The sequence below is a fragment of the Cordyceps javanica genome, chromosome 3 (assembly GCF_051103115.1).
Source record: "Cordyceps javanica chromosome 3, complete sequence".
NCBI classification, from domain to species: Eukaryota; Fungi; Ascomycota; class Sordariomycetes; order Hypocreales; family Cordycipitaceae; genus Cordyceps; species Cordyceps javanica.
Window position 1 is genome coordinate 359,493 of NC_139297.1, and position 13,342 is coordinate 372,834.

General features: G+C 54.7%; 3 protein-coding genes across 3 annotated transcripts; 2 read left to right on the forward strand and 1 right to left on the reverse strand.

Moving 5' to 3' along the window:
* Positions 1-336: 336 nt before the first annotated feature.
* Positions 337-2,076, forward strand: V2A60_004339 (SPX domain-containing protein; the record flags this gene model as incomplete). Its single annotated transcript, XM_083255659.1, has 4 exons — positions 337-388; positions 502-702; positions 807-1,006; positions 1,111-2,076. The coding sequence occupies 4 exons, from the start codon at positions 337-339 to the stop codon at positions 2,074-2,076; spliced, it is 1,419 nt and encodes a 472-aa protein (XP_083111785.1).
* A 1,574-nt stretch (positions 2,077-3,650) lies between these two features.
* Positions 3,651-4,910, forward strand: V2A60_004340 (acyl-CoA N-acyltransferase; the record flags this gene model as incomplete). Its single annotated transcript, XM_083255660.1, has 2 exons — positions 3,651-4,065; positions 4,345-4,910. 2 exons carry the CDS (start codon positions 3,651-3,653, stop codon positions 4,908-4,910), a joined length of 981 nt encoding a protein of 326 aa, XP_083111786.1.
* A 1,727-nt stretch (positions 4,911-6,637) lies between these two features.
* Positions 6,638-8,326, reverse strand: V2A60_004341 (uncharacterized protein; the record flags this gene model as incomplete). Its single annotated transcript, XM_083255661.1, has 1 exon — positions 6,638-8,326. One exon carries the CDS (start codon positions 8,324-8,326, stop codon positions 6,638-6,640), a length of 1,689 nt encoding a protein of 562 aa, XP_083111787.1.
* Positions 8,327-13,342: the final 5,016 nt, after the last annotated feature.

Genomic DNA, 13,342 nt, shown 5'->3' on the forward strand with positions numbered 1-13,342 from the left:
TTTATTTCCCCGCCTGGATCTACTTGAGCCTCTTGGACACCATCATTATTCTCCATCATTTTTTGCCTCACTCCCTTTACCACCCATCATTTAGACAACGATCAGCTTGCGTCCAGAACCTGAATGATAGCCCCTGTTCGCCGAGCCCACTTTGTGACGTCGTCATACCGTTAGCTAGCAACGCCATTGAGCCGTAACCGATTCAACTTGTAATCGGCTCCTCTCCGACCCGCCGCTTGACGACGACGACGACAAACGACGACAGAATCATACCTCGTCCATCAAGCATTGGTCCTCTCATCTCACCAACACATTGCCCCTCGTGCTGCCGCCGACATGAAGTACGGCGAGCAGCTTGAGCGCGAGTCTGCGCCCCAATGGAGTCTCCGTACGTCTACCACCACCAACCTACCCCCCCCAAAGTCTCATCCGTCATCCATCTACACGTCGTTGAAAGCCACTCAAAACTCCCAATCCTAACCCGAAAAAAAAAAAAAACAGACAACCTCGATTACAACTCGCTCAAGCATGAGATTAAAATGCACACCACCCGCGACCAGGCCACCGCCATGGTCATCCCCGGCTACGAGGATCCCGCCCTCGCAAAGTTTGAAAACGCCCTGTTTGCCGAGCTTTGCCGCCAGCACGACCGTGTCGACCTCTTTGTGAGCAGCAAAGCCGACGAGATTTTTCGTCGCATGGGTATGTCTTTGTCTCTCCCGTCACCATTCCCCTTCTTCTTCTACTCCCCCCCTCTCTTCTCTCTTCTCTCTTCTCCTTGTTAACCCCCCACACCACACCAACAGAACACCTCGAAACCAACACCAACCGATGGATCCAGAAATACGACCAAGAACCCCCCTCACATACCCTCGCCTTGAAGCGCCAGCGTCGTTTCGCAAAGTACGAGCGCGAGCTCCTCCATTGCGGCGACGACATTTACGCCCTCGAGCGCTTCTCCAAGGCCCAGGTCACGGCCTTTCGCAAGATTCTCAAAAAATACAGAGTATGCGCCCGCAAACCACCCTCACCCTTTTGCAAGCCACGTCCCAGTTTCCATGCCCATTTCCCATTCTCTTTCCCACCTCCCGCTGACTCCGACCCTTCCAGAAATGGACCGGTTCAACCGCCCTCCATGCCCGATTCAACGATCAGGTCCTCAGCAGCTTCAAGAGCTTCACCCGCCGCGACTTTGCCCCCCTCCGCCACCGCCACTCCGAAATCCTCGCCGGCCTGCGCCATGCCGCCCCGGCCATCAGCGAACCCAGCTCCCCGTCCTCGGTCGAGCTGCCCCCGTCCCCCGCCAGCACCGCCGTTCACGTCTCGCGCGTCAGCTTTGATCCCCTTCCCCCGGCCGCCGCCCCCGCCGCAGCCGCCGCCGCGGCGCCGCAGCAGCAGCAACAGCCCAAGTACTGGAACGAGTACGACGACGGCAGCGAAGCCGGCGACGAGGGTTACGCCATCTACATCAACCCCGACCAGGACACCTCCTTTCCCGGCATGGGCTACGTCAACGCCATCGTCACCATGCCGTACGAAAAGATTCGCGGCTGGTTCAAGCTCCGGGACCAGCGCGAGCGCCGCCCGCTCCTCGGCGACGACCGCTTGCCCTCCGCCTGCGGCGGCAGCGGCAGCGGGGGCTATTATTCCTCGACCGCCCACACCGACTCGGACGAAGAGGCCGGCTACTCGAGCTCCGACGGCATCCCCACCGAGGGCTACGCCACCCACTACGCCGCCGCCCTGCCCAGCATCGACGAGCAGCACATGCGCCGTTACCGCGAGCGCGTCCTCGTCTGGGGCACCGTCGCCGCCTTTGCCGCCGCCTACGTCCTCATGGGCGTCGCCGCCCTCCTCATCTCCGCCGGCAAGCGCAGGCTGCGCGTCGAGGTCGACGTCGGCGTCACCGTCGGCGTCATGGTCAGCCTCTTTTGCTCCTGCGCCGGCCTCGGCATGACCCTCTACCGCCGCCACACGCCCTCCCTCCCCGCCCGCCTCGCCGTCTGGCTGTCCTTTACCGCCTCGTGCCTGATCAACGGCATGCTCCTCATCCTCGTCGTCGGCAACACCCCGTAAAAAAAGTTTGTGGACGCGCGCGCACCCATTGGGCAGTATGAGACGTCATGGTGGGAAACCCAATTTTTTTTTTTTGGCCTCGATCACGTTGTGCCCATACTGCATTGTCTTTTTTTCTTCTTTTTCGTCTTGTACTGTTACGCTTGACATGTTTTGATGACATTTCCTTGTTCCTTTGCTGGCTTTTTCTTTTCAAATTGCCGAGGGGGCTCATTTTCAGCAGCAGTGTTTGTTCTGCTGGTTTCATTTCAGCAGTATTTTCTGCTGATTATACCCCGTGATTTTCTCCTCTTCTCTTTCCGCCCTTGATTACGAGTATATTGGCATCACGCATCTCCCATGAAATGGACCATGGGGAACAATAGTGTTTTTGTGTTTGAATTTTTTGGTTGATATATCCTGGAGCGTCAGTATTTTTTGGCTCTTGTTTTCTCTTTCATCTCTTCATTTAGCTGGCGTTTATCTTCTTGTTTTTTTTTTTTCCTTTCCCGGGGTGTGTGGAGGAGGTTTGCCTCGAATTGATGAAATCATTTCTGTCGAGGGCCTGCAATTTGGGTTTTGTTATGGGTCATGAATCTTTTTTCTTTCGTCTTCTCTGAAAACACAATAACATGTTTTCTTTCTTTTTTGGAAACGTCACATTGTGTTGATACGCTACAAGACGTTGTTTTGGATACGTTGGCAAAAGAAACAAAAAAGAAAAAGGGACATGAGGCAATTGGAATTGGAATTGGATTTTGCAGACGAGATTCTCTCCGCGAGGAGTTTACATGTCCCCTAGCCTTTTCTTTACGGATTTGTTTGTTTTTTTGAAACAGAGAAACAGACAAAACGGCATCAGGCCAGTTGAATAAATTGATCGACCTTCTATAGGCAATATTCCTCATTCAATCATTCGCTTTTTCTTCTTCTTTTCTTCTTTTCTTCTTTTGCAGCCCGCCCGTCAAACTTGTAGATCTGTGGCTGCTTCGGGCGACATGTAAACGTTCTAGAAACACAACCAACCAACCAACCAACTCTCTCTCTCTCAATTATCATGTTTCACCTGCCCTTGCCCAAAGGTGCAGCAGGGGGGGAACAGAAACGAACAAGGAGAAAGAAAGATATCATGTCTCGTAACAACAAAGATGCAAGCCACAACCTCTATTGATGATTCTTGGAATCAGTATTTTGCATCTTCTTTTATATTTCTTTTTTGCCACGATTTCCGGTCAGTATCAATTCCCCCCGGACCAGAGACCTCACTTTCCAAATTCCACACACGGCAAAGAGGGCCAGGCAACTTTTGATTGAAATCGGAGGCGTGGATGACGCAGCCGCCGGTCGAAACCCCACCCGGCGCCGGGCCGGCCGGATACGCTCCTTTTTTTTAGGGGGGCAGCAGCCTTGTTTGGTTCTGACTCACTCGGCCGAGCTTACAAGAAAAAACCAACGAGGCTTTTCGCAAAACTCGCCTTGCTACAAAGTTCCTTGCCTTTTCTCCTTTTTGCCTCTTTTTTTTTTTTTCCTTTCTCCTCTCTTTTGCCCAAAATCATTCCTTCTCCCCCCCGGCCCCGCGGGTCTCCCGGTCAATCATGATCCCCACCACCACCCTCCGTCCCCGCTCCCCGACGACAACCTCCGAAAACGACGACACCACCACCACATTCACCCTCCGCCCCGGCCGTCTCCGCGACGTTGCCGCCTTTGCCCGCACCTACTACGCCGCCTTCTCCGACCCGCGACCGTCCGCGGCCGCGGCCGCGGACAACTTCCTCGACGTCCTCTTCGGCCCCGACTACCGCGACCGCAGGCCAGACGTGGAGGCCGCCCTCGCCGCCATCCTCGCCCCGCGCCTCTGGAGCTTGCAGTATCGCCTGAGCGCCCTAGTCGTCGATAAAGGCACCGGAGACGGAAACGCCGACGCCGACGATGACAATGTGGTCGGTTTCGTGTGCGTGAAGCGTCCGGAGAGTGAAGTGACTTTTTATGAGCGCTGGCTCTCACCCCGTATGTTTTTTTTTTCTTTTTTTCCCCCTCGCTTCGCTCGACGTGGGCCGTGGTGATTACAGGAAATCCTATTCTTTTCTTTTCTTTTCTTTTCTTTTCTTTTCTTTTCTTTTCTTTTCTTTTTTTTTTCTTTTTTTTTTCTTCGCTTCGCTCGACGCGGACCGTTGTAATTACTATCTAGCCTACCTTTTCCATGTTCTTCTGCTTCTTCTTCTTCTCCTTCTTCTTGGTCCTTGGGGGTTCTTACTGACAAAAAAAAACCACCTTGGTTCTCGTTAGAGACGTGGCTGCACACACTCTACACAGGCCTCCACGCCCTCGGCACTCTGCTCCGCCGCCCCCGCACCGTCCTGGACCTGCGCAGGGCCGGCGCCTTCCCGCGCGCCTTTGCCCTCGTCGAGCCGCGCGTGCGCTGCTCGCCGCGCCGCCGCGCCGCCTGGTACCTCTCCGTCGTGGCCGTCGACCCCGCGCTCCAGGGCCGCGGGCTCGGCGTCGGCATGCTGCGCGCCGCGCTGGCCCACGTCGAGGCCGCCGGCGCGCGCCAGCCCCTCCGCACCCCCAACGATGACGGGACGGACGGCGCGGACAAGGGACGGGAAAATGAAGAGGAGGAGCCAGCAGCAGCAGCAGCAGCAGCAGCAGAGGAAAATGGAAAAGAAAAGGACCAGCAGGTGGAGGAGATGGGAGGCCCGGCCGTGTGGCTGACGGCGAGAAAGGGCACAGAGGGACTGTACAGGAAGCTGGGCTTTGTCAAGGTCATGGACTCCAACACGGGGCCGCTGAGCGCGTGGAACGGCGGCGCCGTCATGTTTAGGGGGCTGCACGGCGTGACCGACAGGCCTTGAAAAGAGGCCGCCCCCCTTCGTGGAGAGAGAAGGGGAGGGGGAGGAGGCGGCGGAAGCGTGAGATGATGTGCGCAATCTGCCGTCAGAAAACCGAATTGCTTGCCAAAGTCTCGATAGACATGCGCGACAACCCGTCGGGCAATGGAGGATAATGATGTTTTGTGCTTGTTTGATAGTTGAGAGTCCGGTTCGCATGTAGAGTATATGACGCACCATCCTGTGTCATGGAGGGAATTTATGCATAGAAACTTTGTTCAACCGAAGAAGAAGAAGAAGAAGGAGGAGGAGGGAAAAATACAGAAAAGAATAAATCAGATTTTCCCATTCAAAGGTGCCGAGGTTCAGTATAGTGTGGTTTGCACGTCAGGCTCGTTATTTCTTGGCCAACATTGGCGTGAATCGAATTATCAAAAGTTGCCGTTCATCAACACTGACGCCAGAAGAGACCGTGGAACATATGCTGAGGAAACGGGACGCCAGAAATAGTGCCCTCAAGGGGGTCAAAGAGACGTAGTAAACTATTGAACAGAGAAACAAAAGACGCCATGCACCGTCTGTTTCAGAAATCCATCTTTTTGTTTTCTCTGTTTCTGTTTTTGCTTCTCGCCATGTCACAAGTAATCGCCGAAATTATGGGTGCCGAGGATTTGTTTCCATCCCGTTTCCGAACTCGAGGCATGAGCAAGCACGCCTGAAGACGGGACGCTCGGCGAACAATGAACCGGTATCAAAAATGGAACCAACCCGGGCAACAAGACAAGTTTCTCTTCTCTCTTTTTTTTCCCTTCCTTTGTTTTTCTATAACCCGGCGCAGCGAGGTATCGAGCCGGTCCCCTGTATACCTGCCACCAAGTTTGTAACATGAATGGAAGCAAAACCCGTCATGTAGAGCAGAGAGCCTCACATGTCATAGAGCACTATGCGTCATGATTCGGAATAGCTACGTTGATTTTCAGAATCGAAAGCAATTGGTGCCCATACCTCACCCCCTCGGTCTGCGTTTTCCATCTTGCTGGCTTCAAGTCTGCCGTGGAATTCATGGCCCATACGTATCACCTTTTTTTTCTTTCAAGTGTCTCTCTTGTCTAGAAAGTGGCATTAGTGGCATTAGGAACCTGTCTCGGATAGGACTGGGCAAACTATTTTGTTCATGTAAGCTCATAGAAGCTAGAGTATTCAAAGAAAGGTAAGAAAAATAAAAAACGAAATGTTCACCGAATATTGGCTCGCTCATGTTCAACTTGAACTGACTTCAATGCTGCGTACACCCTACGCGTGACTGGATGCGGCTGCAGACTACTTATGCCAGCGTGTTACTGCAAACACGTCACGCAAGCAAGTTTTCGAAATCGTAAGCTGAAATGACTCAGTGGTCGTCTATTACTTATACATCATCTAAGAATTTGCGCACGTAGAGGTGGCAGAAGACATATCTATGACTAATAAGGAAAGCATGACCAAATGCAGTACTTGAAAATGATGAGCCATCAAAAAAGAAATCACAAAATGAGACAACATGACCAAAGCCATCAAAGCCGCGAGGCAGTTCTTTTGGTTATTCCCCCCTGGCAAACGCGCTTAACAACCCAACTCCGAAATAATAGAGCAACCACCCCCCCTGTAGATTAGGAAAACAGTAAAGAATGTATAAAAATGTATAAAATTGTACCAGTCGCCCTGCAGATGCTGGGCAAATCATCATCACCTTGGGCAAAAACGGAGATAAATCATGGTCGTCCGTAAACGACTCGTCCCTCGCGGCTCCAAGACTCCTCGCCCAGCCCAGGTGGCGGCGGCGGACCAGGAGGGCCCGCGTGGCGAGGCGCATGAGGCGGCGGCTGGCTGCCGGCATGTCCCCGCGGCCATGCGTATGCGTACTGCTCACGCTCCGGCCCATAGTGATGGGGCGGAACTTGCTCATACTCACGGCTATAACCTGACGGAAGCGGAGGCGGCAGATGCTGGGGCGCGTCGTGGCCGGAACTCAACGGCCGCCCAGACGGCATCGACGCACCGCGGTGGTCACCAGGAACGTAAGCGCTCGCGGACCGCCAGTGATGAGGCCGGCCACGGGTCTCGGCGGGGGCACGCGGGAACCGGCCCTCGAGCTGTGCGCTGATGGGTGGCAGCGGCTGCTGCCCATGCTGCCCGGGGTGAGGGGGTGGTGGCCCTCCCTGTCTGAACTCGCCGTTGCTGAGAGCGTAGGCACTGTCGCTGCGAGCCGAGTGCGGCGACGACTCGTAGCCGTCCCAGCGCTGCGGTCCACTAGGCAACGGCTGCCCGGGATAGTATGAATCCGGTGGCGAGGCTGTCCCGTAGTTGTGGCTGCCGCGGCGGTACGCGGGCGGCTGGATCCTCGGCACGACAACATTGGGCGCGCGTGCGGCCTGCGGCAGTGGAGGCTGCATCTCGCTGTATGACAGCGCAGACGCCAGCGGAGGCAGCTGTGCCGAGTCTGGATGTGGAGGTCCGTACGAGTGAGGGCCGCGGACGAGACGAGCACGCTTGCCCGAGGGACTGACCACGCCGTAGCTTTGTTCACCCGGCGGAGGATAGTGACCGTGATGGTGGTGGAGGTGCTGTTGCGGTGGCGCAGGATAGTACTCCCCTGCACGGCCGTCTGGGTAGACCGAGTCACGGTGGCCAAAGTCGAGCGACTCTGGCGCCTTGCGCTTGGGGGTTTTGATGCCGCTACTGCTGCTCGAGATGCGGCTCTGGCGACGTCCGTTGCGTGACGACTTTGAGCCGGCGCCCGAATCAGCCTCGACAATGTCCGGAAGAAACTCAATCTCCGGTACCTGGGCGAGTTGGCCGTCCTTGATCTCTTTATGCAAGCGCTCAGCCACGTCAAGAATAGCCTCAGTCGTGTAACCAGAAGCGACGCGTTGAATAAGCCACTCCGGTACAGCTGTCCCTGCGATGCTGCGGGGGTCATGAATGGCCGTTTCCTCGACCGCGCCGCCGCCATTTTCGATACGGCTCTGTTCGCGCTTGCGCAGAGAGAGTGTCCACATGCGAATATAGGCACCGTTGTTCTGCTTCCTGTTCTCCTCGCTCCACGCCTGCAGACGCAGAATTTGCAACTTCACAAGCTCCATCTGGTTGAGGGGATATGTCTTTGCGTTGCGGTACCGGATTCGTTGGTAGTGCTTGCGACAGTAGTATACCCAGACATGCTTTGGAATGCGCAGGGTGCATGCCTTGTTACGGCCGAAGAGGTGGGAGATGGCTTTACGGAGCTGCGAGCCCGTATCACAGTCCTTGACAAACATGCAGTAAGCTTCTTGTTCCTGCTTCATCGAAGTGCCGGTTTCCGTCGCCCGAGAACTACGACGTGAGTCTTCGGTTGGCTGCTCGTCAGCAGGTCGTGAAGTCGTATTTTCCGAGATGATGGGCTGCGGAGCATGGCGTGGCATTCTGGCTACGGAACACTGAGCGATATCCGGTGCCGACATGGTTCGCTTGTGCATCTTGCCGGCCGAGCTGCCATTGATTTGTAATGATCGACTAATCACGTTAGAAACAAATACTGGAGCAGTTGAAACGTCGGATTAGGAACGACGGTTTAGCGATCGATCAGTGCCACCTGGCTGTGATAGATCTTGCTGCATAATTCAGATCTTGAAGCATTCTCTGCCAAATTTTGGCATCCTTGTATTGATTGGCACTTGCCAGTTCAGTGCTATGAGGGGTGGAAAATACTTACGACTCCTCGTCTGTTTGCGTGGCAGACTGCGAATCCCTTTGACTCGCCATACGATCGAGCGAGGTTCCCCTGCCGTGCAGCATTGCTTCTCTTCCGGATTGCAAAGCGCTTGTCGTAACCGAAGATAATCGCGAATGTGGTCTTGAAGCTGCAGAGGTATGAGCGGGCTGACTTCTACGGCGAGTCGGAGCTGAATTTTGCGGCTCCATTTGTCCATGCTCACCATCACTTTGTTCCGGGGAAATGAAAGGCCTGGGCTTGTTAGCTCGATGATTCTATTGTCAGACTGCTCATACATACTTGAGTACTGTTTTGCTAGGGAGCGACGTTTTGCATCGGGGTGATCTATTTCTTGTTAGAAGGCATGCTGCAGTTTTGGGTCATGTACATACAATAAGGTGCGAGCATGGAGGGTGCGGGGGGACTGTGACGAGGCGGAGACTTCTCCAGAGCAGACCGAGTCATTTCTCGAACTATTGTATAGGCCATCCTCGCTCTCCGTTTCGGCGCGCCCGTCAGCCTGATACGAGTACACGGAGCTCGATCGCGGTTTTGTGTCGAGGGCTAGCTGCAGCGAGTAGCCTCGTCCTCCCCAAATCGACGGATTTTGGCGAGGGCTTCCGTCATATTCTGCAGGTCCTAGAGTCCGCTCTGGGGATGGTGTTGGAAGCGCTGAAGAAGGAACTGTATGACCACTTTCCGTAATGGCTGGCGAGGCAGATGCTCTTGGTGGTTTTGACGAACCACCAGAGGCTGCTGTGTTGAGGAGCGAAGTAACGTCCATTTCGACGCTGGGCCGAGCACTGTGGTTGAGGAGGATCCGTCGGTTCAAGACCCAGGTGAAGATTTCAGGCGCTGCGTCGGGTATCTGTATTGCAATCCTGGTCAAGCCCGAAGCTGAATGCCGTTTTCAGCTTGGATGGGAGGTTGATGGGAATAAGAATAAAGAGAATAAAGCGAAAAAGTAGGAGGGCGTAGTGGCAGAAGCTGAGGTTGATAATCCACCAGGCTGACTATGAACTGAAGGGAGCCAGCAAAAGACCAGATCAATACTTCGAAAGACCAAGATGGACCATCGATGCTCAAGTCAGAAACGGGTTATCCGACGTATTTGATGCGATCGACGTGTGCCCAGGAGATCTCACGCACTGACTGCTAAATGGTCCCAGAAGAGATCGAAACAAGCCGACCGCTTATGCAGCAAAACGTCTAGGACACGACAAGGGCGCAAAGGTTTCCGTCGCCCTACACGTGTATTATTATTTTCCCTGCGGGCCCAGTTCTTTGCAGGACCGAGCGAAACAAGACGGGCAATGGCTCTCCACAGCTTGGGCCACCAAGGTCTTGAAACAGTAGAAAGTGGCTATGCGTGACAAGGGTCTGTAGATGAAGTGGAAGGAGTGGAAGAAGGGAATAGACGCCCCCGTGAAGGCTATTTTTATCAACAGCAAGATATAGTATGGGGAGGGGGGCCAGGAGTCTCAGGCACCCTGAGACAGGATTGTCGCGTCGAGATGCAACAGAACAATAGACAAGCGTCCGTGGACAATGGGGTAAAGAAGCGAAGTGTCCGAGAACAAAACGAAAACAATATCGGCGAGGGAGGCTGAGGAATGGTACAGAGTATATCCCTGTTTGGGGAGAACGGTACAACCTTGGGTCAGCCTCGCATAAGGACGAGTGGAATGATGAAGTTTCGATAGTAAACTTCGTGGAGTAGTGGACAGAGAAACGCAACAGAGTGGGCCAGAGTTGGTACTCTCACCCATTCAACGTCTGATTGCAAGGACGGCGGTGAGCTACATGGTTGTTGCGAGAGTTGCTCTGACTTGAGCAGGGGGGGTGGGCAACGGGGAAGGCCTATGTGTAATGCCAACAACATAGGTGACGGACGAACGAGTACCGGCGGGAGGGTGGGCGCATAGCGGAAGACAAGGAGCATGGCGACACTTTGACAGCACTAGTTTTCACCCCCATCTCAGAATGCTCTTGTCCCAACTTGCCAGTTGCCAGCCAGCTTGCAAGCTTGCTGCCACATCACAAGCATGCAGCGGGGCATTCTAGCGATGACTCGCGGTAGTCGGCAGTTCCGGGAGCAGGGGATATCCCAGCAAAACATCAGTAGTGTGGATCATTTGTGACTTGATAGTGGTGCTGGGGTTGGTGTGATTTGTGAAGAGCACGGACTCTTGGAACTTTCCACGGTCTCCTGCAACATTATGCGACGAGGAGCTGCTCCTGTTAGAGCTGTAAGTGCAGGAGCAAAGCTGGGATGATGCAGGTAAGCGAATCATGAGCATACAGATCAAGAAACACCCAAACCCCGGAGAAACGTTCGACACTTTGGGGACGGTCGCTGAAAGGGGTAATGATTGTACAGAAATGGCCTTATCACCACAAGCCACGCCGTGGCGGCGAATGTGTTCCCATCGGAGGCGGAGCCAAAGGGAGGAGAGATGAACCTTGGGTAATTATGCCTCTTGCCCATTGTACTCCTCCGAAAACTGTACGGCAAGATGGTGCAAGCTATCGGTCAATCTCACGAGCAGACCCACCGGACTGCCAATACTTGCAGATTGGACGTGGCCGAGGCGGGAAGAAGTTGAGCCAAGCGGGTTACCACAGCAGACTAGCCAGGAAATCGCACCATACGGCTGGGCCAGGTGGGAAGGGAGAGACGTTGAGCAACAAGTCTACTGGTACAGTCGGAAATGTGTGGGACCAGGAACCATGGCTTATGGGCTGTACTAAGGATGTCGAGGCGTGTCCCGAGTCCCTCTCCAGACACCCTTACCCACGGCCAGTACGGAGTAGCTGGGTGTCCATTTAGACCAGACTAGGTGATGAAAAAGCAGCTGTGGTCGGCATCCATCTGTAAGTTGGTCCCCGAAGGCGCCGCCAAGGGGAAACGTCACTCGGCCTTGTCGAAAGTGCAGCCCCATTTTGATAGATGCATGTGAATCGAGGCTAGCACGAAGAGAACCCCAACTACAGTTTCAAACCCATCCAAGCAACTCGCTAGGGGCCTGGTGCGATTGTCGCTTTGGTATCTGGACTGACTCTTCGGGCTCTTCGGGCTTGGGCGAGCAAGACTGTGTTGCACGGCCGGGTTCAGGATGCGCTGAACCGTAAAATCTACAACCATGCGGCTTCCACGCAGGGTCGTATTAGTTGGTAGGAATGAGCGTGCCAGGCGCTGTATTGCATTGTCCGCCACATTCTCGTACTCGAAGCTTAATTGTGAATCGCAACGAGCTCAGTGTTCTGGGCAGTCCAGCAATGGAACCTGCATGGTGGCCCTTTAAAGTTGAGTTTGATCTAGCAAGCTGCAGAGTAAATAGTTCAGCCCATCTGGGTCCGATAGCCCCTCGCGTGGCAACACGAGCAACACTTTTTTTTCGTGTGGGAGCAAGTGGATAGCTTATTAGCGACTTGCATTTCTCCAGTTGCTCACTGCAGCTCCTCGCTCCAGTTGTTCTGATAAGCCACAAACGCAACACCAAGTGAACCTGAAAGCGCCAGGTCGTAAAACGTTTTGTCGGCGTGTCGAAGTGATGTTTCATAGATCGCCGAACGGGGAATTTCGCCCTGAAATTGTCTCGGCGCCACCGTGACAATCGCAACCACGGCGAAGACTATGGCCACCACAAGGCACAGCACAGAGAAGCAATAAGGCCCAAGCCAACATCGACAGTGGACCAAGAGCAAGTAGCCGCATCAAGCCGGGAACAGGTGACGGGTGCTTCAGTGGGCCGAAGAAGTCAGCAAGGCTACACAAGATAGCCGATTCGAGGTTCCCGGCCCCGAAGTTTGAGTCAATGGATGAGATTGTGCTCCGTACCCATGTAGCAGAGGCCCAGGCAACCTTGTCAGAGCACGGTTGTGCGAGAGTGAATGGGGGCCTACGGGAGGGGGGAGGTTTTGGAGGGGTGGCCTGGCACAGCAGCGGGCGTGTATAAACCCGTCTTGGGTGTGTCGCGGCCAGGCTGGAGTCAGATGGGCCAAAATAGAGTTCCGGTAGCTGCATGGCGCTTTTCTCGGACGAGCCTAGCGGGCGGCTCGAGCCCAACGTCACTTTGCTGGGGAGACGTGTTGGCATGTTAATCCAGAAGGGAGGCACGCAGCGGACCAGCAGCCCGCCCTCTTGTCCGGTCTCTTGTGGTCGATGACTCGCGGTGGGCTGGCGGAAATTGATTGAGCGGGCTGGCGGGACAGCACGCAAGTCCGGATCACCCACCCCCCGGAGCTGGATGGCGCGGCGGGAGCTTGCCGCTGCGTGGCCTGGGCTTTTTTTCTATTTTTCCTTTTCTTGGTTCGATGGCGGAGCGTAGCGCAAGTACAGAAGAAACAAGAAATATGCCTCTTATGCGCCGCGCCGCTGCTTCATGCTGTCGGAACCCATGTTTGCCACCTCCACGTTCGCCGATCGACACTGCCGATGATGGTGTCAGTAATTTCCGCCTTGTCTTTGGCAACTCAGGCCACGAGAAACGGTATTGGCTTTCCGAGTTATCAGCGGCGGCCCTGCGTGTGGCCACGGGTCGCCCACGCTAAGCTGCGTGAGAGAGGGTTGTTGACGAGGGTTGTTGACGAGGGTTGTTGACGTGTGCCGCCTCTTCGGAGCCGACTAGCGAGTAGCGACCAGCGCAGCTTTGGAGCGGTGCCCCGGAAGGAAAGTGGCTCCGTTTCCGGGAGTAGCCTTGCTTACTGGATACGCAATCTACTT